The sequence below is a fragment of the Mycteria americana genome, chromosome 6 (assembly GCF_035582795.1).
Source record: "Mycteria americana isolate JAX WOST 10 ecotype Jacksonville Zoo and Gardens chromosome 6, USCA_MyAme_1.0, whole genome shotgun sequence".
Taxonomy (NCBI): domain Eukaryota; kingdom Metazoa; phylum Chordata; class Aves; order Ciconiiformes; family Ciconiidae; genus Mycteria; species Mycteria americana.
Genome location: NC_134370.1, coordinates 25,452,380 through 25,477,292, shown reverse-complemented (window position 1 = coordinate 25,477,292; position 24,913 = coordinate 25,452,380). Strand labels below are relative to the sequence as shown.

Here is a 24,913-nt window from a genome sequence, read left to right as displayed (position 1 = left end):
ATGTGTTGGCAGTAGCTAATGAAAATAAATCATAAAGTAGGATTTGTCTATTGTACGCTGCACAGCTCGTAACACCTGCTAATAGAGAAAATGTAAGTTATTTTGGACTGACTAGGACAATTTTGTTTCTCGATAGAAAAAGAATTAAGTCTGTTTACAACTTAAGCCTTTTGCTGGCAGATCTACAATCTTTATAAAAATTGCCCAATTCAGGAAGGAAGTAGTCTTGATGCAGATAGCTACTTTTTTTTTAATAGTACAAAAACCCCCAAGTGAACCAAATATTAAGATCTTGTTCTAATTTAAGTAAGGACTTCAAGACTGCATCTACCATTGTCTGAACAGATAATGGCAATGACCAAGCACAACAGACATTTATACAGTATGAAAAGACAGGTTTCAAGTAGAATCTATGATACCTGCAATTAAAAAGAAGTTACCAATATACACATCTAAATACTGCTGTTTATAAACAGCCTCAAAAGAAGTCCTAGTAACCCCGGCAGTCTTTTCTGTTAATGCAATTGCTAACAACTCTTGAGACATAGGAGTGTGGAGGTTAATGTATAGCTTTAGTAACTGCAGGTGTGCTAGCTGAAACACAGAATTCTGTTGTCCAGGATAGCCTGAAAACCCCAAACGTTAACAAAAGTCATCTCCCAAGAGAATAATTTAGATTATAAAAGAATACATATCCACAAGCTCAACTCCGGACTTTCTAAATTAAAGGCAGTGTGTCCTGGCCAAAGTTGGACTGAACCTCCGTCACCCAACCAGTATGTTTCACAGCAAGTTTCTCAAACAACCAAAAGGAAGGCAAAAGCACTTAGTAGCTACATTTGTATTTTTATAACAATACACAAGAAATTGCTTTGCTTGCTTTTATACGCTGGAAGCGTCTACATTATGATTAGTATTCTCCCTACACCCAAGATACTCAAATAGCCAGAAATGAATGGGTGCAAGAGGTACTTCTGCTGAGAAGGGAAAGGCAATCCAGTCAAAGAGCTTCCACTGCAGTCCCCATCTAAGACGCATGCTATACAAGTATCTTAAGAGGTTGGGTAATACATGAAGTACAAGTAAAGAAAGTAAGAATTACGAGAGAACATGGCAGGGTGGAACAGGACAGGGAAGATAGACTTGCTTTTGCAGTATAAGAAGAATCTCCAAGGAAGTATTTAAGTAGGTTAAAGTTTTCACTAGTTCTACAACTGGTCTGTAATGCCTACAAACTGGTTACTTTCAGAAATTTAGATTTTGATATACCTACCTCAAATACTGAAAGGTCATTTCTTCTGTAGATTTCATTGGCTGGAGGATGAAACCAGCCACATTTCTTTGAGTGCCTTAACAAAATGTTTTTACTTTTCATGTATTTAAGACAGAATTCACACAGGTAAAGCTTTGGTAATCTGTATGAAAATTAGAAAGGTATTTTATATAAAAAAATTTGTTAAATTCTGTAAACAAGTTACCACAAAGTGTAAGTCCCTCCCCATTTAAATATGAGGTACCATGAGTAAATGCTGCTTAAGTTAAAAAAAAAAAAAAAATCACATTAGAGTGAATGATTAAACATACACATCAGCCATTAGAAAAGGAAGGTAAGATCAGATTCAACCAATCACAATGAACCTTATTCAATAGAGTTGGTCTGTGGTCAGCTTTTTTGTGGTCCAGCCTCCAGTACATCACAGTTACTTCCTCCTTCCCACATTCCACCTAAGGTTTTGCTGTGGTCTCTATCAAAGCAGGCACACTCAAGTCACACCTCAAATTTCACCCTTCTTCTTCCAATAAAGACAAAGGAGGCACACAGCAGAATACACTGAATCTCCTTCCCTTTAATTTACCTTATTTTGTATGTGGGGAAGGCTATGAGATGATTTTTCTTTCCACTGTCTTCAAAATACTTGGGTGGGACAGCAAAACGTAGTAGGATTGTATCCCCTCACCTCCACCTAAATTCCCACATAACTTGAACACAGAAGCCCATCCAAACAGTTTGCATATAGCAAAAAGTCTCCCTTCCACACCCCTCCACAACACAGGCAACACAGATTGTACTCCTCTGGGAAGGATTCAGTTCAGACTACATACAAGTAATCCACATGCCCTGGGTAAGACAACACTGACAAGTGTTCTACGTACCAGAAACCGCTCCTTCCAGTGAATTTTATGGCTATTTACCTTCATTTTTAAATTAATTAGAAATTAATTAGTCTACAAAGTTTTAGAGCAGAGGACAATCTTTATCTGCTCTGAAGCTAATAGCACATCCTAGGATCACATTGGGATCATAGCCATGGTTTACACTACTCCAGTATTCTAAGAAAGTTTATCAACAACATAAAAAGTCATTTGAACTGTTTGTTCCATGATGTAATCCCACTGCACTCAGAGCTGAGAACCGCACTGCTTCCTACAGATGCCATCCCACTGTTGCCTCATACGAGTAATTATCCATCATTATGCCTCTATCTGGGATTAATTTAATTGATGGAACAGGTAACTCACTCTTTCACAATATGATATAAATTGAGGGAATAAAAAAGTAACTGAAATAAAATATTAACACTAAAAAGTAGTGGTAATAAGAGGAAATAGAAATACTCTCTACACTTTTTTTAGCCCTTGATTTTTGTATTACCAATTCACAATATATCCCTCATTCCCACCACACAAAGATGATGATATCTAGGAATGAGAGGGATAGAGAGAAAAGGCAGTTTACAATAACGCTATGCAAAGGCATTTTAGAACAGATCACATAACTTGGTTGCTTGCTATAGTAGTAGAGCTTGGTAAACATAACAGTTCTGAAAATCTCACATGTGCCATAGATTCAATGGATTCATAAAATTTATTATCAGCACATGCAAAAATCAGTAGAGGTCTGCTGAGCAGACATACTAGTTCATGTTCTCTGCCTGACTCCAAGGTGCACCCTGCCAAAGAAGGCCAGAAATGAGACGCTGTTGCCATAACTAGCTCACTTTTACTTTATTTATCTAGCATGCTCAGACTTCTCCCTGGTCCCTAGAAAAAGGAGGTTAACAAATTCTGGATGACAAACAAGATTAATTGCTCTAAATGGCCAGAAGTTGGACATACATGGTTGCAATGGTTTAAAAAAACCAAAACAAAACCAAAACAAACAAAAAAACCACAAAAAAGCCCCAAACAAACCCACGCCAATACACACTGCAAGATTATATTTATGCAGGAGTAGGAAAATCAGTGGTTTTAATACATCTTTGATTAGAACTAGTGAAAAAAAAAAAGACAATCCTTGTTCTCACTTATAATTACAAAAGCATATTTACTTTTTCAAAAGTTGTAAATTATAAACAATTACAGAAGTGTAAGAAAATAAATTACAATTATCACATTAGTAAAAATTCCAACAACGTATGACTATCTTGACAACTCGCTACCTTGCATATTCCTGTGGGTAAGGTGAAGAGTACCAGGTCTGGATCTCATATTTTCCAAACTCAATCACTGAAGGGTATCGCCCACTTGTTTCACCAGTGTTTTTACACCCAATTTTCTGTCAGGTGCAAAAGCAGCAAAATATTAGTTATAGAAAAAGTAAAAGGAAAGTTAGCTTTATATCATCAATTTCACCCAGTGAAGGTGTGAGAAACCTGAAGTATTCAAATCACTTGCTTAAGTTCTTCCAACCTGGACAGAGGACAGGGTTTACAAACAGCCAAATATAAACAGTGAAAATTTCTTTCAAGGTGCCAAACAACTAAACATGAAGTTAAGTGAGCAATGCTTACAAGTGTGTGCATACAAATAGATGGTGCATAGCCCAGCCAAGTAAGAGGCACAACTGCCTCAGTTCTCTTCTCCCGCAGCATCTAGTGCAAGGACTTCTCAACAGTTCTGGTTCAAACTCTAAGCTGTCCTTTTGTCAAAACAATGAGGGAGAAGGCATCAGCAGAACCCTTCTAGAGGCCTTGGAATTTACCTCATTAACAGTCAACAGTATACTAACACACAGTAATCTCTGCAACCATACTGAAGTTGAGCTGATCAGACTATGACCGCTAGACTCTAAAGGGCTGGCGAAATACAAAAAAGGAAGAAAGGCAGGGAAAAAAAAAGTAATTTCAATGCCACGAATTTTAGAAATCTTGCCACCTAACATTTTTGGACTGCACTGCATATGAAAGACAAAGAAAGGAGGAGGTGGGAACCATTCCCACAAGCAAATGGAAGTACAAACTAACAACGAAGTTGAATCTTTAAACTTGGTTTGAGTTTGTTGGTTAACACACTCTGAATTAAGACTTTAAAAAGGTCACTTCATTGACCCATAGCAGGTAATGACAGTTCTTGTACACTAAACCTGAAAAAAATTAAGTGACTTCCATTACTGAAAAAAGTACAAGACACACTCATTTATGATGCGATTTTATAAAAAGCAGCAGTTGAAACATTACACGCACCTCCCTTCTGACCCAGGTTCTCAAAGACACTGGTTCCTCATTTCACTGACACAGAAAAGTAAAAGTCTGTTTTGCTATAGGAAGGTTCAGCTGCCATGTCCAGCTTCCTTGGGGGGGGGGGGGAAAGGAGCTCAGTAGCTCAGTCTTCACAAGCTTTCGATTACCACTACATACTTTAAAGAAAAGCATTAACACCAGCTTGTATTAACAGTTTTAGTCAGATTCAGCTCAAATATTTTCACTGCTAGAAAAAGTCTATAGTATTTAAACTCAAAGTGTGTTACATCATTGGGTAAAATGAAGTCATGAACTCACTAGACCCAGTTTCCTACCAAACAGTATTAGCTGGGACAGACTTAACTTTTCACAGTGGCTGCTTTATCCACAGAAGAAAATCATCAGGCACATTCTTACTGACCAACATCCTCTCAGTCCTGACAACAATGTCAGATATGCTTAATCTCTATGCTTAATCAGTGGTAGTCCTGTGTCCAAAATGCTCAAGTATATCTTTCAAAATCTATCCCAAGTGTCATTTATCATCTGACCCATTCCAGTGTGATGCCTTGTCTCCTATCTAGGAGAATGTAACTGTATACACGGTGTCTCCCAAATTAAATTCACAGCAAGCATGACATATTAGATCAAAGGAATATATTGAAGATGAACAGACATATGAAAATGAACTGAGTTTTTATTTACAGAAATAACGTCATTTTACGCAACACAATTCTTACCTCCAGGGAAAGTTCTCGAGCCTGCTTAAATACTTCCAAATCCTCCTGTGTAACAGTGTCCTTGCTTCCCACCAGAAATACATCCGTATTTTCTTGTTTGATGCTTAGTTTGATTTCAGTATCTGTTATTTAAAACCAGCAAAAAGTTTATTCACAGACATGAAAGTTACATGTGCCTTACCAAAGTGATACTCCTAAATAGGATTGTAGCAACTATGGCTGTTATGACTCCCCATTTTAACTAAATTTGGGATTACTAAGTAACAGAAATGAAACCTTCCCCCCTTCTTGTTTTGTAGTTTGCTGTTGCATGAGCTATTTTTGGTACTTGTTTGTCTGTCTGTAGAAGCCTTTACAGTCCAGTTCTACTAAATTAGTTTTGAACCTCATGAAATGGAGTATATTCTATCACTAGAACTATGCCACCTGATAAATTCTGGTATACTCTATAAGGTAAAAGTAAGAGGAAAAAAAGCTGCCCTTAGAAGTTGGAGACCAATACTAAGCTAAGTCTACATTCAAACATCATAAATATATTTTTTCTTAAATAAAAGTAATTATAAAAAGGTAGTTCACAGCAGTACAGATCAAGTGTTGTGGAGACTGTAGCAGGATGGAATTGTTCATGAAAAAGCAATGGAGCAGAGGGAAATGAATTGAAATGCCCACCATTATAAGCACTGACAGCACACAATCATGATGACAGCACTACTGCCAGAGAAAAGGCAGCGGAAGGACAAGAAAGTAGCATGAAAAGTGGCTACTCATGCGGTACTACACAGCCATAAGCAACATTATGAAGGCATCTGGGGCTCCTAGTGTCACTACAGATGCAAAAAAAAAAAAAATAAAAGGTGGTGTGGTATTAGTCAGAAAAAAACATTTTGGAGATTTAGTCAGCATTAGATAAAAGGTCAAAGTTTTGTTGCTTTTGCATGAAAGTGAAGTAAGAACAAGAGAAATAGCTAAGACCTATGTGACAATATAAGAATTTTGGTTTTGGACGGGACGCAGGTTTGGTTGGCGCTTTGACCTTTGCTTACCATCATCCTGATCAGGTTTAATCCTTCCGTCTGCCAAGCTCCCCTTCCCTGGTGAGGGGGTCCCCATCTGAGGGGTCACTTTATACTTTAATCTGCCTAGAATCCTGTGCTTTTTAAGAAAAGTTGTTCTCTTGAGGTGAGCAACTGCTTTAAAAGCATGTCCTCTAGATACACCCCATCCAGAGGTACAGGCATGAGAAATAAACCTACTCCTAACCTCTTTCTTTCCATAGAAATGGCTATTAGATTTTGATGTGGAAGATAGTTCTGGTTTACGACGCAAACGCTTGGGTGGTGCATAGCTTGGGTGTCCCTTTTTTCGAGACTGTCCCTGAGTGGTATAGATATGAGAGAGTCCATCAAAGAGTCCCTTTAGCTGACTGTTATTAGGAAGGCTACTAAAGGAGGGTACGCTTGACTGACTGGAAGAACTTTGGGGAGAGTTAGAAGAAGTGGAAGTGCTGGATTTTTGCGAACTGGGGCTCTGACCAGAGATGGGGGTTGGGGGTAGAAGTGAAGAAGGTGGAGGTTTTAGCTTTTGTGTGGTACCTGTAGCCAACACAAGAGAAGTGCATGACTGTTTCTGAGAGACCTTTTTCCTTGGACGATAGTGCTTTGAAAAGTCTATTATTTCACCTCGTGATCTGCGACCATCAGGTGATGGTGTAAAGAACTTAGTAAGGCCATCAATGAGCCCTTTGGTTTTCTTGTTAACTTTAAGTGTAGAGGCAGATATGTAGGTGGAGGTGGTGGTGATTTTGGTGGTGGCACCAGGCCGAGTGGGGTCTGTAACAGGCAATCTGCTGCTTGAATCCTTCACAGATGCAGCATGACCAGATGAAGGTGTGGTACAGACTTTAGTCTTTTGACCCCTACCAGGTGACCCCCTTCCTGTGAATGCATTCACGGATCCTTCATCACTGGTTACAGACCTATGCAAAAATTTGGAAAATAAAAAAATCAGCATTAAAAATCTGTAACTACTGCCAAATAGTACTACAGTTTATACAAGTTACTTATGCCACTGTACTTAAAAAATCTTTAAAGAAATTTAAAGACATATACACTTTGGAAATACATTTCACACTATGACATAACATCCAACTGTTGGTTTTTTTTTTTTTTCCCCTTTTTTCTTTTTTTTTTTTTTTGTTTCCCCCCCCACCTCTTTTCTTTAAAAGATAGTCCACAGTACATACAAATAAAAGCAGCTGGGATGGCAAGATCTCCCAAGTATACAGCCTCCCCACCTACTTTTAGGCATGGCAAAAGTATGCTTCTTTGGAGAAAAAGATCAATGCACTGTGTCGAACTACAATAACTGTTCCATCACCATAGAGTTTATTGTACACACAAAGGAGATGCCTTTTTTTAACACGTTCAGTGTTAATAACATTACTGCATATCAAAACACTTAACTTCAGACTACATTTGCTTAAGATGTAGAGAAAGTCTGTTAGTCCCTTAAAGCAATACAGTCTGTCTGCAAGAAACTGCTATTTTTTCCATGCTCTCGTTGGATTATGTATGTCAACACTAGTAGTAAAAATTACCAAAGACCTAAAAGCAAAATGAGGTAGTTTATGAAGAGCATTACAACAAAACCAAAGAAATAGACTCTGTTTTCTTTAGAGATTGTAACAATAGCAAAAACAAAAATAGGAAAGAGCAAAACTGTAAGACCAACTGGTGTTTGTAGAAAAGCTGTAAACCAATCAGGCCTAACATGGAAGGTGTTAGGAATGAAGAGTGGTGAATGTCATTTAAATGCTAGGAACAAAAAGGGCATGCTGAAAGCCAACATTTGTGACAGCTGAAGTACAGGTTTAGCTGGTCGCTAATGACTGAAAAGAGGAACAACACTGAAGAATATGCTGAAGAGTAGTATATTGTAAGTATATAGAAACAGTATGTTTAAAAGTATTTGCAGTAAGAGAAATAGGTATCAGGAGGCCTGATCAAATTGCAAATCCAAACAAAGCTACATTGTTGCATCAAATCCTTCCATTCCCTTTTCCATCCTGCTCTTTGAAGTTGGCTTATTTACTTTGCAGTGGAAAGTTTTCTTCCACAGATTTTGCCTTCTTAATTGAGATGCTGAAGTAATTAATTCCAACAGGTTACGTCTAATTAGAGATTGAACAGCCTGGGGCTACCATCTGGTTTACTGAACACCAAGGGCCCACCAGTTTAAGAACTAGCCGCTTTTCCACTCGCACATCCTTAAATTTGGTTAGCTCCTAAGAGGTAACAAAACCAAAAACTTCTAAGTCTTTTGAATCCTTTGGTGCCATAAGCTTGTCCATCACAAGACCTATTCTCATTACCAGATGTAGTAATCACCATCGGTGCCGCAGGCCAACACACACCTGGTTTTAGTTAATCCTACACAGTAATTTGCCTGTAAAGGGCTTCCTACAGATGGTCAACAGGCAAAAAATTATTCCAGTACTACTGGACAGATTTTCTTTGTACTACACAAAAAGAACTAAGTTGCATTAGCTAACCTTTCTGTATTTCATGTGACCACACACTTTTATGTATGACACTGTTGTCTTCTGTACCCCACAATCACTTTTAAATAGGATTCCATGAAGAAAAGTCTCTTCTCTTACCCCATCTCCTAACTGCTATTTTTCCAAAACAATACTACTTTGTTTTAAATATATTAAACATTGAAGTAATAGAAATGTGCCCACGGCACTGAAAATATTTATTATACAAAGAACCCCTCCCAAGTACTACTCTAACATGCTCATGTGGTTCACGTGCTACAAAGAAAAGAAAATCTTTATAAAAATATTCATAATCATCATCCAATGCTAAGAGAACTTCTGCATCCTTTAGCATGACATTTATTTTAAAAATTGTAGCTCAGAATCCCATTAGCAAAATGTAACAGTAAAACCCTCACAACCTTTCCAACCTTCCTTTTACGTGTATAAGGAAGGAGGAAAAGCTGAACTACTGTGTCAGACAGACATCACTGCTAAATCCACTGTGGGAACCCAAATCAGGGACATGTTTTTAGAGAAGTAAGATGGCAGTACTGTATTAGAACCCTAACCTCCAGTTGAAGGCTTAGGAGTTTTCAAAGGGGTAAAACCAGAGGTGTAGCTAGAGATATATAGAATATTTTTATTATGCACATACAACAATATATAGGAATTTCAGTTAAAACACTGAAAGTTGTATGGCTATTTCAATGACCTTCAAATTCCTAAGTTATTTAGTCAGGAGAAGAACGGAGAAGTAAAAGAATGTTTCACCCACTCTTCCTTAACAGCATGCTCTCATGAGCCACTACAACTACATCTTTTACTTCCATGTAGCACCACACTTCATCCTTGTCCTGTACTACCTTCCTAGAGCAACATACACTGAACTTTAGGACAAGAACCAAAAAGACAAGACAAGAGATCCTGGCAGAGAGAGAGGGGAAAGAGAATATAGCAAGATGCACAGCACCAATTTGACTACTGTGCTGTACTCTAGTACTGAGGGTATGGGGTTTTCCTTCTATTTTTACATGCTGGCTCCACTGGCTCCAGAAATCCTTATTTTGCAAAATGCAAAGTTTTACAGCAGCTACCATGCAACTCTGAAGAATACCAGACAGGCGTGTAGACTATAGAGAAAAATGGTTGGGTAACAGCCACATGACAGAATGAGTAGTAGATAGAGCCGGAAAGCTTTTCAGCTGCTGAGTTGACATGGCCAAACAGACAGTTAAATAGGAGGAGAAGAAAGGTGTATGTGGATAGGAACATGTGATGGAGGGCAACATGCCACTGGAGTTAACACAGAATCTGTTCCTGTTACACACTCAGTGTAATGTCAACTCAGCATTTGAACGCTACTTAAACAATCCTCCAACCAAGCCCTAAGATATCCAACTACAGTGTTCCCTGGAAAGATGCCAAAAGAATTACAGCACTCTCGTCTTAGATAAACACATTCCTGAGAAGGAAGAGAAATTGCAACCTCTTTCCCTAGTAACCAGTGGCAGCTTAACAGCAGAATTCAGGTAATAATTTTTTCCACAGTACCACTGAAACCAGAACTTCTGTAGTTTGCATATTTTGCTTTTTGGAATGGGTTTTGTGAGCTGATACTAACTAATAAAGTCATTTTTATACAACTTTTGAACAGGTCTTTGAGCAGAACAGTCTCCTGAAGTTGGATAAGTAACTCACCATTATCCACTTCATATGGATTCTGTATGTACTTCAATTATTTGAAGTTACATTTAAAAAGATAGCTGTGGCATATTATCATACAGACTTTTATTGCATCTGCTATAGGTACAAATTTTGTTAAAAAATTATGGGATCTAGAAAAGTAAGTTACAGGAAGTTTTTTCACCACCTTCTGACATGACATAAAAAGCACCCACTATAATTAAGAAGTTATTGGCCATTGGGCTCAAAGGCATATACTAGAATACTTGTCCCCTGCTTTCCCCAACTTGAAGTAGTTAAAAACTGTAGTTGAACCTGCATCAGCTCTTATCTGACTACATTCTCAGAAACATTAAAAAAAAAATTCAAGAGAAACCTACAACATTCGTTGCTTTAGTTTATTTTTCGGTCGTCCAATAGGTTTTGCATATCGTCGCCTTATTTGGGCAGCTTTCTCATGAAGTAGCTTTCTCCCTTTCTTCTTTGGTCTACAGACCTGGCAAATCCACATCCCTACATAAAGGAAAAAAAGTTTAATTGTACACAGTTTATTTAATCTGTACTGCAGGTGTCTACCAAGATACATGCCAAGTACACAAGGTCAACAAATTATCTTATGAACAGAACATAGGGAAGGGGAAGTGGACAGAGAAAAAAAAGTGATCTACTTCTACCCATACTTTGAAATTTTTGAAAGTGAAGTGCTCATGGAAAGGAGAAAAAAAGAGGCAACAAGGATCACAGAAAAGATTGTGAGCAAATGGGTTCTTAGAATAATTTCTATTCTAGCCTGTCCCTCCTTATACTACCTAGACCTTTCTTCAGACACAATTAGGATGGGGAAAAAAAGTTACATGTGCATTACAAAGCAATCTAGGCTAGAGTACACTAAAGAAAATACCAGATCATACCTAGGTATGTTTGTTTTAATATACAACAACTTGAATTTGTCATCCTTTTAACTTTAGATGACCATGTCTGGACACTTATTTATTACAGATAAGGCTGGGGATTTGGGGGAGAAAAAAAGAAGCCGGAAAAAAGTCTTTAGTGTAACTTTAATCTAGTGTAAAGATTAAATAGGGAAAGCCATAAATATGCAAGAGCAGAAGTAAGACATGCTCTATATTGGAAATCTAGAGATTAGAGAACCTGAAGACAGGTGTTTTGTCTGTTTTTTAAATTACTCTTACAAAAGACATGAAGAAGCAGGCTCTTTCACCTGTTCTAAGGATTTCTTTGTTAGTGTATATACTCCAAACATTTTAACAGCTTTCATAAAACTTCACCTTCAATAAACTGGCCAACAACTCAATACACAGTGAATTCATCCGGTCAACTGACCACAGACCTTTACTATTTTCCTGAGGAAAAAAAATCTCAAGTAAAAAAAATAAAGTATTGGCTTTGACATGATTGAAATCATACTGTTCACCAATGCAAAAATAATTAGCATGCTCAAGAGCTTTTGATCACTTAATATGAGAAAAGACTGTGAGTGAAAGCATTTTCATTGAAAGGATTTTTATTATCACCTTTTGGCATTCGGGAAAGCGGTGGGTCACAGCACTCCATGTGGAACCCTCTATCACAGGAGTCGCAAAAAAGCATGTTATCCTGAAGGGGGGGTGAGGGGGAGGAAAAGGGAAAAAATACTTAATACAGCATTACTTGAAGTTGTACATCAGTGATTTGTATTTGCACATTCTAAGTATAGAGCTACAGTAAACAAAGAAAAGTTAGATAACACTCAACAGTCTAACTTACTGCATTTTTGCCTTGGATCCTACATGCACTGCATGTCTTGCATTCAATACACTGCCATCTTAAGGCCTTCACATTTGTTGTTAACTCAGGACAGAATTTCAAACATGATGGATGTCCTAAAAAAACCAAAATATTTAAAGCTTGATATTTAAGATTGGTAAGATTGATTCTCAAATTCAACAGGATGTAGCCAGCACCACCAGAACCCTGCTAGCACCAGCTGTTTTCAGAACTTTGCAACACATTAACTCACCTACTTCATACAAAGATACAGAATACCTGCCAAACTCATTTATGAAGAGAGGTAGAAAGTTGACTTTTACTGTAACTGTCACCTGTGAATGGTCTACACAAGCACCTGAAATTGAATTTTTATTTTCACTAGGTTATTTCCATAGCATATTAAACTGCCATTGGTTCTGAAAAAAGTATTTTTACAAACTTGACTACAGTCCCCTTTCATAGCAGTGCAACATAAACAGAAGAAATCTTTAGATAAAACCGTATTAGTTACTTTTCCAAATATAGTAAGTACCAGAGAAACTTAATAGTCAAACTATAAGCATTTTTCATTCCAACTTATTACTTAATTATATACAGAGAACAATTTCAGAGCAATAAGAAGGAAAAAAAAAAATGAAGCAGGCAATTGGCACTAGAAAAGCTTACTGCAAAGGAAGATTTAAAACGGGGGGGGGCAGGGTAGCTGAACTACCACCTCCCATGAAACTGTATTTTATTCCCTGGCAGGATCATCCTCTCTTCATGGTAGCCTAGAAGGCCTACATGGCTTTTCCAATTAATGCAGGATATCAGACAACTGAACACATACAACACCTTAGGCAATACTGGCAATGATTTTTCATGTCTTCAACAACCTCAATAGAGTGTAATCCAGAAAAGATAAAAGCACGGCTAAATAGGAAGGGATAAGCCTTCCCAGGGAAACACTTTTTGCCAGTATTATATTCAAAGATTATCAAGAACATCAACCCACAAGTTGTCAGAAAGGTAAGAATCCCTGATGCCACGCTGCACTTATAGACGGCTGCAGTGAAGTGATGCGTATGAAGGATGCTTTCTTCTCACTGTCAGAGCTGGGATACGTGCTTTCTTCCAGGTAATGGTCTAGTCATGGTGATTCAGACTTTCTCCATCCGCTGTTTCTCAGTCCAAGACTGAGCCAAACCACCACAAACAAGAATACAGGCTAATCCATGAGCATTTGCTATTTTTGTCTTCTAACAGACTGAGGCATGAATGGCAAAGATGACTGATGGAATGCAAAAGCCACTTTAATAAGTGCAAAGTGCAGGTTTTAGTTCCTTTTATTGTATGTACCCAAGGCTTAACCCACTTTTTGTTAAACTTTAAAAGACAACTTAATTGTGTAAATATAGCATATTCTCAAAGTAAAATGCAGGAATATAATCTATTAGTAAAGAACAATCAATAATAAATTCAAAGAGTCATTTCAAAAACAAAGATATTGAAAAAGCATTGCCATTTGATTCTTCGCATACAGTTTAAGATACATTAACAAATTTTTGTGGTTAAAACCAAGTATGCACTTAAAGTTACTATTTTTCTTGAAAGTGACAAATATACTCTATAACTGCATAGCTGAGTTCGATGTTACACTGTTCCCTTCAACAAAGCTTAACAAGTGTTTCCTTTAAAAAAAAAATCTGCCAAGAAAAAAGCTCCCTAGTGTGTATGATATTAATAATCAATATCACAGAAAAACTTATTTCATCAACCGTGACTTAACAACTATATTAACCCATTAAAGTGTAATTATAAACCAATTACCTCCATATAAGTACATTTAATTCCAGTTATCTACCTTCCACAGAAGTGATTTAGTTCAAGGTGCAAGTAAGTTGTGGTTTAAATTGTTGATTTTAACTTCTTGCCTTCAGTAAATAACTGAGAAGTATAAACATAAGAAACATCCATTCTCACTGGCTGGTAAATATGCACAGATTAGGTGTAACACAGTTACTTTATTTCTCTGTTATCTACCAACATAACATTTCTCATTCAGGCAATTACCCAGCTTAATTTGTTAATTGTTAATTTGTTAATATCCTTAAGTGTTAGATTTTACTATCAGACAAAAATTCAAGAAAAAATCCATTGGTATTAAATATGAAGATTCTGCCTGCTACTCCAAGTCCTTGAGCCACACATAACTAGAGGCTGGAAGAGTGCAAATGGGAATCATCACTATGCATTTGCCATGTTCTTTTACTGTCTTTCCTAGGTATGCACTAGCAGAGACAGCACAGAAATTTTCAGATTTCAAAATACCATACGGTATTGTTCTTCAATAGCTGATAATACTTACACTCTTCATTTTGGACACAAATTGACATAGTGCAAATATAACAACAACAAGTAGAGAGTAATGCATACCAGACATGAAGTGGTAAACAACACAAGTTTCACTTTTAAAAGGGACTCTGTTTTCACAGTTTAACAAATTTCTGTAGTCAGTTAAATGGAGTCACTGTGACCTTCAGTGATTTTACAGCTAGTTTCTTTAAACTTGAAGGAGTTGAAGAGGGAAAACATGTTTCTGGCTTCAAAATTAGCAGTATTTCAGCTCTAACTGATCTAAACTGAAATGAAGAACATACTATCTTCTCCATATCCAGAAGCTGATACATCTGCCAAGATGTTTTCAACACTTGATCAATCTCCAGTTTGAAGTGTTTCAGATGGTAATTTCTCCTGGTTCAATCACTTGACTTTCTTTTAAGCCTCAGCAGCATCAATATTTTAATGTAGCACACAAGTTTAACAGATTACTGGAAATTTAGACCTTTGAAAGCTGGCAATTTCCACCAGGGATACATATAGGCTTAAAGTAAAGCTATTAAAAATTAAACACTTTAAAATTCATTCTTATCCATCCCAGTTAGAAAAGGTTAAGATTTGTGATACATTGATGTGTCAGAAATAGGCAAGATCAAGAAGTTAAAATAGAATGTCTCACTCCTTTGTGACTGAAGGTAACTCCTTTAACCTGCCCACTTTTGTTTCCTTGTTGCAAATTTGGGCCTTGTTTATTCCTCAAAGGATTTGACAAAACAAATAGTTCTTTAAAAGAACAATCATTGTACCAGTGACAACAATTACATACAGTGCTAAATTAGATATGCTAATATCTCCAGTTATTTTTAACTTTGATACAAATGTTGGGAACTAGTGTATAATATAATTCACAAAAAAACCCTTGTGTTTGATAACCTTTTAGGTAGAAAGCATTATTATTTAGGGTGACTTTAGCTATGAGCAGAGAGGATCAGTGCACCTCTCGGGCATGTAGTAGGTTTTTCCACCTGCAGGCTTCTTAGCAGTTCATTTTATCCAACTAGCCAACATCCTCCCACAGACAGCAATAATTATGACAATTCTCATATTCCCTTATTCTTACAGCATACCCTAAATCTCCTTTATAAAGAAATCTCTGCACAGTCCTTTCCAAACATTTTCTGTCCCTATTTCTCTTGACCTGATGCTGATGTCTTCGTTGTTCCGCTCTCCAGCCTACCCTATCCATCTTTGATCAGTAACGCTCTTGCCTTCTCAGCCTAACATACTAATTCTTTGAAAGGACAGTACCCACAGGTATTCTACTTTTAGCTATCTTTTTTCCCTTTTTTAAAATATTTATTACAGTTCCCCAGTAACTCAACTATTTTTTCCCTCCTCTTTCTAAAACTTCAGCTCCCTTTTAAAATCTGTCAGCTGCAGCTCTTTATTGCTTCTGCACCTCTCAATTGAGAAAATGGAAGTAGAGTTCGATTCCAGTTCTCAAGTCTATTGATTTTTCAAAATCAAAGTGGGGGGAGGGGGGTGAGAAGCAACATTTGCTTTCATAATAGCATTTATTTTATCACATCTGACATCCCTCATCTTACTTCTTTAGAAAATACCCTGTGCAAAAGTGACATAGCAGTGCATTTCATTTCCACTGCCCAAGCACATTATCCTCCCAAATACCACAAAATAAGAGTAATATCAATGAAATGTGCAGATATCCAGATAGTTTCTGCTTTCAGAACACAGAAGCATTACCTGAAGAGACACAAGCAACTGACACAAAAACATAAAGGAAAGCAGACATGCCAGTAGTGGGCACTGCAATTTAATCTCTGATCAACTGAACAATTTGCTTGCTGTGAGCAACATGCAATTTCTTTTATGTTTGTTAGACAGCAAGACCAGCTTTGAGATACACTGCAATGTGCAAAATTACAAATCCAATTACAATAAACCTCCACTTGAGTGAAGTTTTGTTATTTATAAATTGCACTGAGATTGGTTTTTATTTTAGTTAGGCATCAGTAGCTAAAGTTTAACCATCCAGCAATCTGATTGGCAGTCTCAACATTTCATTCTTTATATCTAATACATCTGAGGAACTAATTAAAGATAATTTAGTCTTAATGAGGCAGAGATAATGTATCAGTGTTAATTCAAATGGAAGCTGATCCATGAAAGTCAGGACTTTCAGCTCTAAAGCATCTTAGACCTACCAGGGGATTATTACACAACAGAAGAGTAGCTGATATCTAAGCTCACCTGATTAATGTAAACTCTGTGTACCACAGTCTAACCAAGCACAAATCCTATTAAATTTCCAAATATCAGAATACAGATTTGAAAATACAGGAAACCTGTAAACCATTAAAGGAAGACAGTTTAAAATCTATGGGGTTTGGTTTTGCATACTGGGGTGAAAAAGCCACTTCCTTACTTCACTGTTTAATCATTTGCTTAAATATACTAAAAAAATACACTGGCTAAAATACAAAGAATCTGTCTGGGGTAACAGATTCAGAAGCACTCAATCAAAAGCATATCCTGATTAACTGAAGACACATTTTTGATCCGCACTTTTGTTTTTACTCAAGTACTGATGGAGCTATCACAGTACCCAAGACAGACCATCTTCAACACGCCTACAAAATGATGATACATGTGGACTCTGAATTAAAAGACACCAAAACAATACTTTCACTTCCAGCCTTCTCAAAAGCAGTGCTGGCTTCCGCAGACCATACCGCTTCTCTACTCATTTCCCTCCTGAGCACTTCCCTCTTTTTCCTTCTGGCATAGAAGTTGGTATGGCTCTGCAGTGAACTGGACTGGGGAACCGATCAAACTTGTTGTCTTTCAGCTACATTTGTTCCTCAATCCAGTTTATATGCAATCAGGTGCCAGCACAAAGGGGTAGCACCAAGCAGTTGGATGTTGCAGCCTGTGACTTTAAGCAGCACTGCTATTTTGTCTTTGAGCTGGGATGGGATGGTCTACGTTGCAAAGCTTTACCAAAATTCTTGATCATCTTTTGATGTCACAATGCAAAACTGAGTTTTCAGATCAAACATAGACCCCAAACAATAACATAATTCCTGTATTTTACAAGTGTGGTTTCCCTATTAATTTATTCAGCAGATCTACACTTTTGGCATAAAGATGAATTCACACCTCTCATTTGTAGTTATCCAGATGACAAAGTTTTAGTAAGAAAAAGTCTCTTCCACCCGCTGCTTTGTTTCAGTTCTCAATCTATGTCCAAAGAGAGTATGACATTCAGAAGTTTAATCTTAAAAAACCCTTAAAAACAGACTTAAACATAAACATTTCTAGTATTTGTAAATTCAGCCAACTTACCACTGCTGCCACAGTCTGCACAAGACAACAGCTCTTCTGGTTTTTTTTCGCGATTTGATTCTTTCGTTCCCAAACAAAAGCTACATATCGGGATGGGATCAGCTCGTGGCTAGATTTAAAAACAAACACACAGAGTTAGCTAGCAAAAAAAAAAAAAAAAAAAAAAGCCTCAGCAGTCTTTTCTTTTCTTTCATTTTTCCCTGGCATTCTGTTGTACCACAGTTTGGAATAACAAAGTTTATTATCTTAACATATTTCATAAATGTTAAGTTGTCCTATAATAAGCAACCTTGTGTACTAATCCATGTAAACATCTGCAATACAAGACTAGTGTTAACAAAAATGAGGAAAAATTAGACCTTACGACTCTGTTCTTGAACACACAATTTCAACTCCAGAACACAATCACTTGTTCTTCAGATGTAATCTCAAAGTGTAATTCTCATTACACACAGTGTAATCTCAAAGTGAATACTTTGTGGCTCAAAGATAAAGATGCAAACTGGTCTTTATTACAGATGACTATAGTTCCTTTTCACAAGAAAAACAGGAACTTTTACAAAAACTCTCAAATTTAAGGCATACTTTATTACTTTTCCATCCAATACAACTCACACCCCCCTCTGAAAGTACCATTTTAGGGTAAAAACACCAGATTCAACAGGTCAACATTTATCCATTCCAGTCTGATGAGTCCCATCAGCTATGATACACAATTGGATAAAAGAACCATGTAAATCTTTCAACGTCTGGAAGCAATATACAGAACTTTTCAGAGAAAGACTTAAGAATTGATACAAATTTACTTCCTGATCTTCCTAATTTGCTATGTGACAAACTATCAGAGATTAAATACCCTAAAACAGTTTCTACAGTAAATTTTAGAGCTTTAATGAAACTACTTACCTGCACCATCTAAAATATTCATGTACTAATGCCTACATAGAAGTATCTGTAAACAGATTTGTAAAAAATAAAACAATGTGCAACTATTTCTCAAGTGGGATACTCAAATAAGTACCTTCCCAGACTGGCTTCTAGCAGCTAGCATCACAACAACTCGAAAATTAAAATAGTTTATTTCACAAATTCATATTTTCCAGATTTAGCTAAGCAATGCTGTTAGTTTTATACATCAAAGTAATTATTTGTTGTTTTCACCTTCAATGTTTATATTTCCACTCTATGCCACAATACTTCAAAAGCTGACAGACTATCTATCTTCATTTGACCTACAAATCTGTATTCCATTCCAGTTCTGGGAAGTGGGGAATGCTTGTTTTTAAGGGTATTCTTGAGAAGGCATCAGTTCCATGTAGATATGCCCTTATACCTCAACACAACATAATACAGAAATACTGAAACTAGGTTTATATTATTGAGCTTTAGGACTATCTTAAATCAAATAGCAGATTCCAAAGAATACTGACACCAGCAAGGTAAAGTTGTCCTACCCAGCCAAGAGCAGCACGCATATTCTTACCCTAGCCTACAACCACTTCCATATAAACATACCCTGAGGCATAGTACTTTTTCTGAAAGCTTAGTCCTCAGAAGGTCTGCTCACTGTTCATCTCTTCACAATCCAATTATCGGAATATTGACATACTTGTATACCCCAAAGAATATACATAAAAGATTATCAGAGCCGAAGACTATTCATAAGTATGGAGATGTCTGTTCTCTTCCATAAGCTACAAAAGGGAACCACAATATTACCTTCTTATAACTAACAGGAGCAAACATCGTCTGCAGTCCTTAGTCTTACTATGACCTCCATTATGGATTACATGGATAGCTGAAATATTAAATTGCTACCTGGACAAAAATAATGGTTGAAGTTATAAAACTGGCAGATTTCCAACTTAGTCATGCTTCAAAAAAATTAAAAAAAAATTATTGATATTCTTTGTCAGTTTTGGCAGGATGAGCATTGAATGAGATCAGTAATTCTATAGGTGGGAAAGGATATACCAACTACCTGCAGAATTTTTCACTTGCAATTAAAAACAACACATATACAAATAAAAGAAAATTAGTTAGTTACTATTCTTGCCAGTAAGATATTGTAATTCAACGCATCTGTCCCATCATTATACTTTTAAACAGACTGGTATTTGGAACAAAATGATATTAACAATATATAAAATACAAAAGTAAAAAAAAAAAAAAAATACATAAACTACACCAATAATCAGCAGCAGAAAAATGGTCCAGAGCTATCCAAACACAACTGTTGCAGCATCTTGTGGACATTCCTTAACTGCTACTTAAAGTTTAATATAGATAATTTTAAAAGAATGATTATTCTTTTAGTGGAATCCAGTAAAAATCTCCTCTTGGCAACCATATGATTCTCCTTCCCTTTGATATAACAGTGCTTTAGCCATTTCGGAAAGGCTCACTCTGATAAATAATTTATAGATCATCACATATTCAAATCCAGGTCCACCACCTCATTTATCTTTCCAAGATTTTTTTCTTGCTCTAGGAAGAGACATGGCCATTAGCCAACATTCATTTACTTCCCTATTTCAACACCCCCCCCCTTTCTTTTTTGTTTTTAACTGAAGGTAAAATAAAGGACAAAGGTTGTTGGCAGTTCAGGGCTACAAAGACTGATGTTCCCATACCAAACCTAATAATAGAGAGCTTGCAAATCCTATCACTTCACACACGAGTTTAAGAAACTTACAGGCTCCCGTACATATTTTGAAGCCATTTACATTAATAACTGTATTACTGGGTCTGATCTCTGAGCTGCTGAAAGTTAAGAATACACACATTCTTGTCAGCACAGTAAACAAAACAGTTTCATATTGCTTTAGCTTGCACAGTCAAAGCAGAACTGTATTCATACTGGTGGTGTTATTTCTGGCTCACAACTGTCTCAATTAGGATAAACTAAGTGGGGTCTGGGTTGGGTTGTTTGGGGTTTTGTGTTTCTTTTGGTTTGTTTTTTTGACTGGGTCAGAACATAATCCAAACAGAAATGCATCTCCTACCTGTATCTCTTTTCTTAATCACTAGTTTCTCTTCTGAAATATAGCAATCGAGTATCATTATCTTCTGAAAAACAATTATTAGTCACCAGGAAGGTTAATTCCATTTAATCTCTTACAAGAACTAGTATGGCCAGTACTTCAACACCACAATATTTTACACCAGAGGAACCAGTAATATTTTTCTTGTTAGTCAGCCTCAGTTTAAAAGGAAAGTTTCATCTAATATTTAAGAACCACATTAATAATTGTGTCACAAAAAGTTTAAGAGTATGGTGTCTGCTCTGTCATTCAAGATAGGTCTGAATAATGCTTATCCAGTAACATACTATTATTTCTTCAACAGAGCTAATAAGCTGAGAAGAATTTTTCATTCCTTTAATTTTGGGAACAAGTTAAATCACAACTTTCAAAAGGGTTTAGTTTTCTAGGTCACTAGAAATTGTACATCCAAATTTAAAAGGCTGCCCCGTTCAAATAACTGTATTTCCAATTGCAGTAGGGGCAAATTTGCAGGAAATTCATACCTTATGCCAAAATACAGTTGTGTTCAGAGACTGAAGCTTCACAAAAAGCAGTCAGGCAATAGGATTCCCTCCCCACCCCCCTTTTTTTTTTTTATGTATTATATACCATAGAGCAATAACAGACCATCAACTCAGCACCTGTAAACAGGTTGGTTTTTTATTTCCCAATTAGAAATTGAACAATACTTATTTAAGCATCATACATCCAACTGTCATAGTCAATCAGTCCTTTAAAACATCATACATCCAACCACCACAGTCCATCAATCCTCTAAATGGCATTAAAACCATTAAAATATCACGATATTTTTACTGTCATCAGTAATTTTTGGCTCAGAAACCCTTGTGATGCACACACTGTGATCATCTGCCCAAGTTTACACTCTTAGTTTCCTACAATAATCTGGAAATAAATGATTATGTTTTAAAATACAGTATATAAATTTCTCAAATATATGCAAGCTTTAAACAGATTGTGTTACTTTACACTGACAAATGAATTATTAGAGTTTGGTAGGAGACCCCTATTTAATCCTGCTACACATATAGTACAAATGTTAAACCAGGCATTATTCTTAACATTCACAATAGGAAGTCTCAAATGTAACCTCCCCTTCCTTTCAGGCAAAAAATGCAGAGGCAAAATTATTCCTATAAACAACCACCGACTGCAGCTGATCAGACCACTGTCATAAGAGCTGTGTGAACCAGAAAAGCTATGCAGGTACCTTTTCAAGACACTGGCTTACTAAAAAGAGTATCACAGTCTATTTAGCAGGCCCCAGTAGGTGTCTCTGCTTTAGGAATTATACAAACCCTTGCTCTGATCTCATAAATGCACCACCTTCCTAAAAAGGGCACTAAAAAGATGAAGGAAGAAGTAAGGTCTGAAGCTCAGCTACTCCTAACAAAAATTTGGTATACCATATACACTGTGGGGTTTGGTTTTTTTTTTGTCCTATATAAGACCCCACAAAGAAACCAAAACTATCAGAACAAATATTATATTCAAGTGCCTGCCATTAAGTATCTAGAGAGAAAGATAGAAGACCATCAGATGGTCAAGTTTGAAAGCAACTGCCTTTCATCAGGAGGGCAATGCAAGCCCATTAATGATTTCACCTCAGTGTGCCTACATATCCTCAACCTGAGTGATGGGAGAAGGCAACTTCTGAGCTGTTACTCCACCATGCGAAGCAGGAATGCGTGAACAGCAGAACAAATCATGGCGGGGGGGGGGGGGGGGGCAAGGGGAGACTGCAATGTTGGTGCAGCAGCTGAGGTGGAGAAGGATAGAATCACAGCTCATCCTCTTGCACATGTTTGATACAGGGTAGAAGAAGGTAGGAAGAGCAACCACCCACATAAAGGAAAAGAGAAAATGCATGAGTGACATCATTCACCATAAAGAATCTAAAATATCATGCAACTTTAACATCTGGCAGAGCAGAAAGAACAGGGAATTAAAGAGCAGAGATTAGTGTTTCCAGATTTGGGTTACTGCAGTAATTAGAAAAAAAACCATGGGCTACCCAAGGAATACCGTGAGGTTTTCACAGGCCTAAGAAGGATGCTAGCTCCATGTCCACAGACTGGCAAGGACTCAATTATAGTGCCGAAGTTGTCAGTGGAGCATTGGATGCTACAGCAACCTTACCTTAAAGAGTTCAGGTTCCTCCCCCACACCCCAATCTTCATTTTAGATTAAGCACACCCCCAAAATTTAATTTCATAACATTCATAGTTTTAAACCCATTTTAGACAATCATTGTTTGTGATTATCCTAACACTTAAGACCTTTTTCACTAAAAATTATACAAATGTGTGTACACAAAATTTTGATTATAGCTTCATCATTTCAGTCACTTCAGAAAACAACAAGAAAAACCATGCTTAGTAAGTTTGTACTACAGATGAAGACTAAAAATAACAAAAAAATACTGGTTTTGGTGACTTCAGGAAGTGTTTTGTAACTGATTAAAAAAAAAGAAACATGAGTTTCAGCTATTCAGCATAGTTTGCAAGTTCTGAAATATTAAGGACCCACTATCCTTACTGTTTTCTCACAGTCTTCACATACACTGCAAACCCTGAGATTGGTCCACACAAAAATCATACTAATTTAAAAATAACAACAGTGTTAGCATTCAGTTAAACTAGTGCAGTTTCCATATTTAAGCAAAGACTTAGAAGTAATTTATGCAACCAGTAAATGATTTTATTTATTTTAATGAATCACAGCTATCTATTCTGAGAAACTAACAGGCTTTGCCACTGCATAAAACAAATCCTTGGTAAAAATTCAGCTGGACTTCTGTTACCTTATGCCAGAATTTGTCTGAAAACTCTGGCCCAAAATAACATTTTTCCCTACTGTATTTTCTGTGCTTGTGGAATTTATGTGCTCATCTGACTACATTTATAAGTCCCACAAAATTCTTAAAGCATTTAGCATGTTCTAACATCCTACCCCCAAAAAAGTCACATAGTTAAGTCCTGAAAAGTCTTATTTTTGAGTATGCAAAGTTACCCACAACTATAAATCTTACTGAATGCAAGGAGATTAATATTTGCATTGCTATAGCACTCTGAGGCTTTAAACACATTGTCTGAAAACTGTTAGGCATTAGCTGTGTACACACAATTATGGTTTTAAGTGCCAGTCTCATTAAAAGAAATGAAGTTTCACACACACTACCAAGAAATCTAAGTTCGAACAGTAAACCAAAAGCCTCAACTGTTCACATTTGCAACTGTTTCTCAATGCCTTTTTCAGAAACACCTCAACATCACCTGACAGCCTGCTGGAAGACACATCCTTATGCATGAAACATAAATATTAGATATCTATTATCCTATGAATAGAAACAGCATGCAAGTAATTTCAGGGTTAACAGGACAGAGAGGCAAATTTTATTGAAAATGGAAACTGCCACGACCTTCACTAGGGATCCACTGTTCTGGTCCCAGTCTTTACCCCATGTCAATTACCTAATTATTTACAGCCTTAGGAAGGACAGAAGCAGCAAGCTTGCTTTCTCAGAATACCTACATTTTCACAAAGCACAAGGGCAGTTCCAAGAAAAGAGCACAGTCCAAGGTGCCCAATTTTTTTTATTACACCTTTAAGTCAATAAATTACATAAACAGTGTGTGTTGAGGAAGAACTATAGTCTGATGCTTCTCTTCTTGCCCCAAAAGAGTACCTTCACTGCTAGAATACAGGTTCTGTTCTCTTTTGCTCTATAAAACTCCAATTTCCTTACTATGCAGTGGCTTCCTCTGCTCACATCCCCTTCTGTACTTTCAAAAGGTATGTCTGTATGGAAATTATGATATACAACATAACTGTCAGAGGTATGTAAATTATCCAAAACTGAGAAGTTTTAAACCCATCGTGTCCTCCTGGATTCACACATCCCAAAGGTATTTAACTGCAATAGCGATACTAGATTTCAGAGTTCAAAACACATTCTTGCAGGTCCGTGACCTCTGCTTTGCATGC

At 36.8% G+C, this 24,913-nt stretch overlaps 1 protein-coding gene across 7 annotated transcripts in view; it reads right to left on the bottom strand.

Annotated features, from left to right (window-relative positions):
• Positions 1-24,913, bottom strand: part of KAT6B (lysine acetyltransferase 6B) — a 119,234-nt gene that overhangs the window by 37,985 nt on the left and 56,336 nt on the right. For 4 of the 7 annotated variants that reach the window (XM_075505134.1, XM_075505138.1, XM_075505136.1 and 1 more), the window contains exons 3-10: positions 17,880-17,988; positions 12,192-12,307; positions 11,960-12,041; positions 10,805-10,937; positions 6,244-7,175; positions 5,201-5,322; positions 3,441-3,556; positions 1,274-1,415 (exon numbers count right to left, since the gene is read on the bottom strand). In XM_075505134.1, the coding sequence (XP_075361249.1) occupies positions 1,274-1,415; positions 3,441-3,556; positions 5,201-5,322; positions 6,244-7,175; positions 10,805-10,937; positions 11,960-12,041; positions 12,192-12,307; positions 17,880-17,988 (1,752 nt within the window). The remainder of the gene's footprint in view (positions 1-1,273; positions 1,416-3,440; positions 3,557-5,200; positions 5,323-6,243; positions 7,176-10,804; positions 10,938-11,959; positions 12,042-12,191; positions 12,308-17,879; positions 17,989-24,913) is intronic. The other 3 variants (XM_075505139.1, XM_075505141.1, XM_075505140.1) reach the window with 3 other exon arrangements.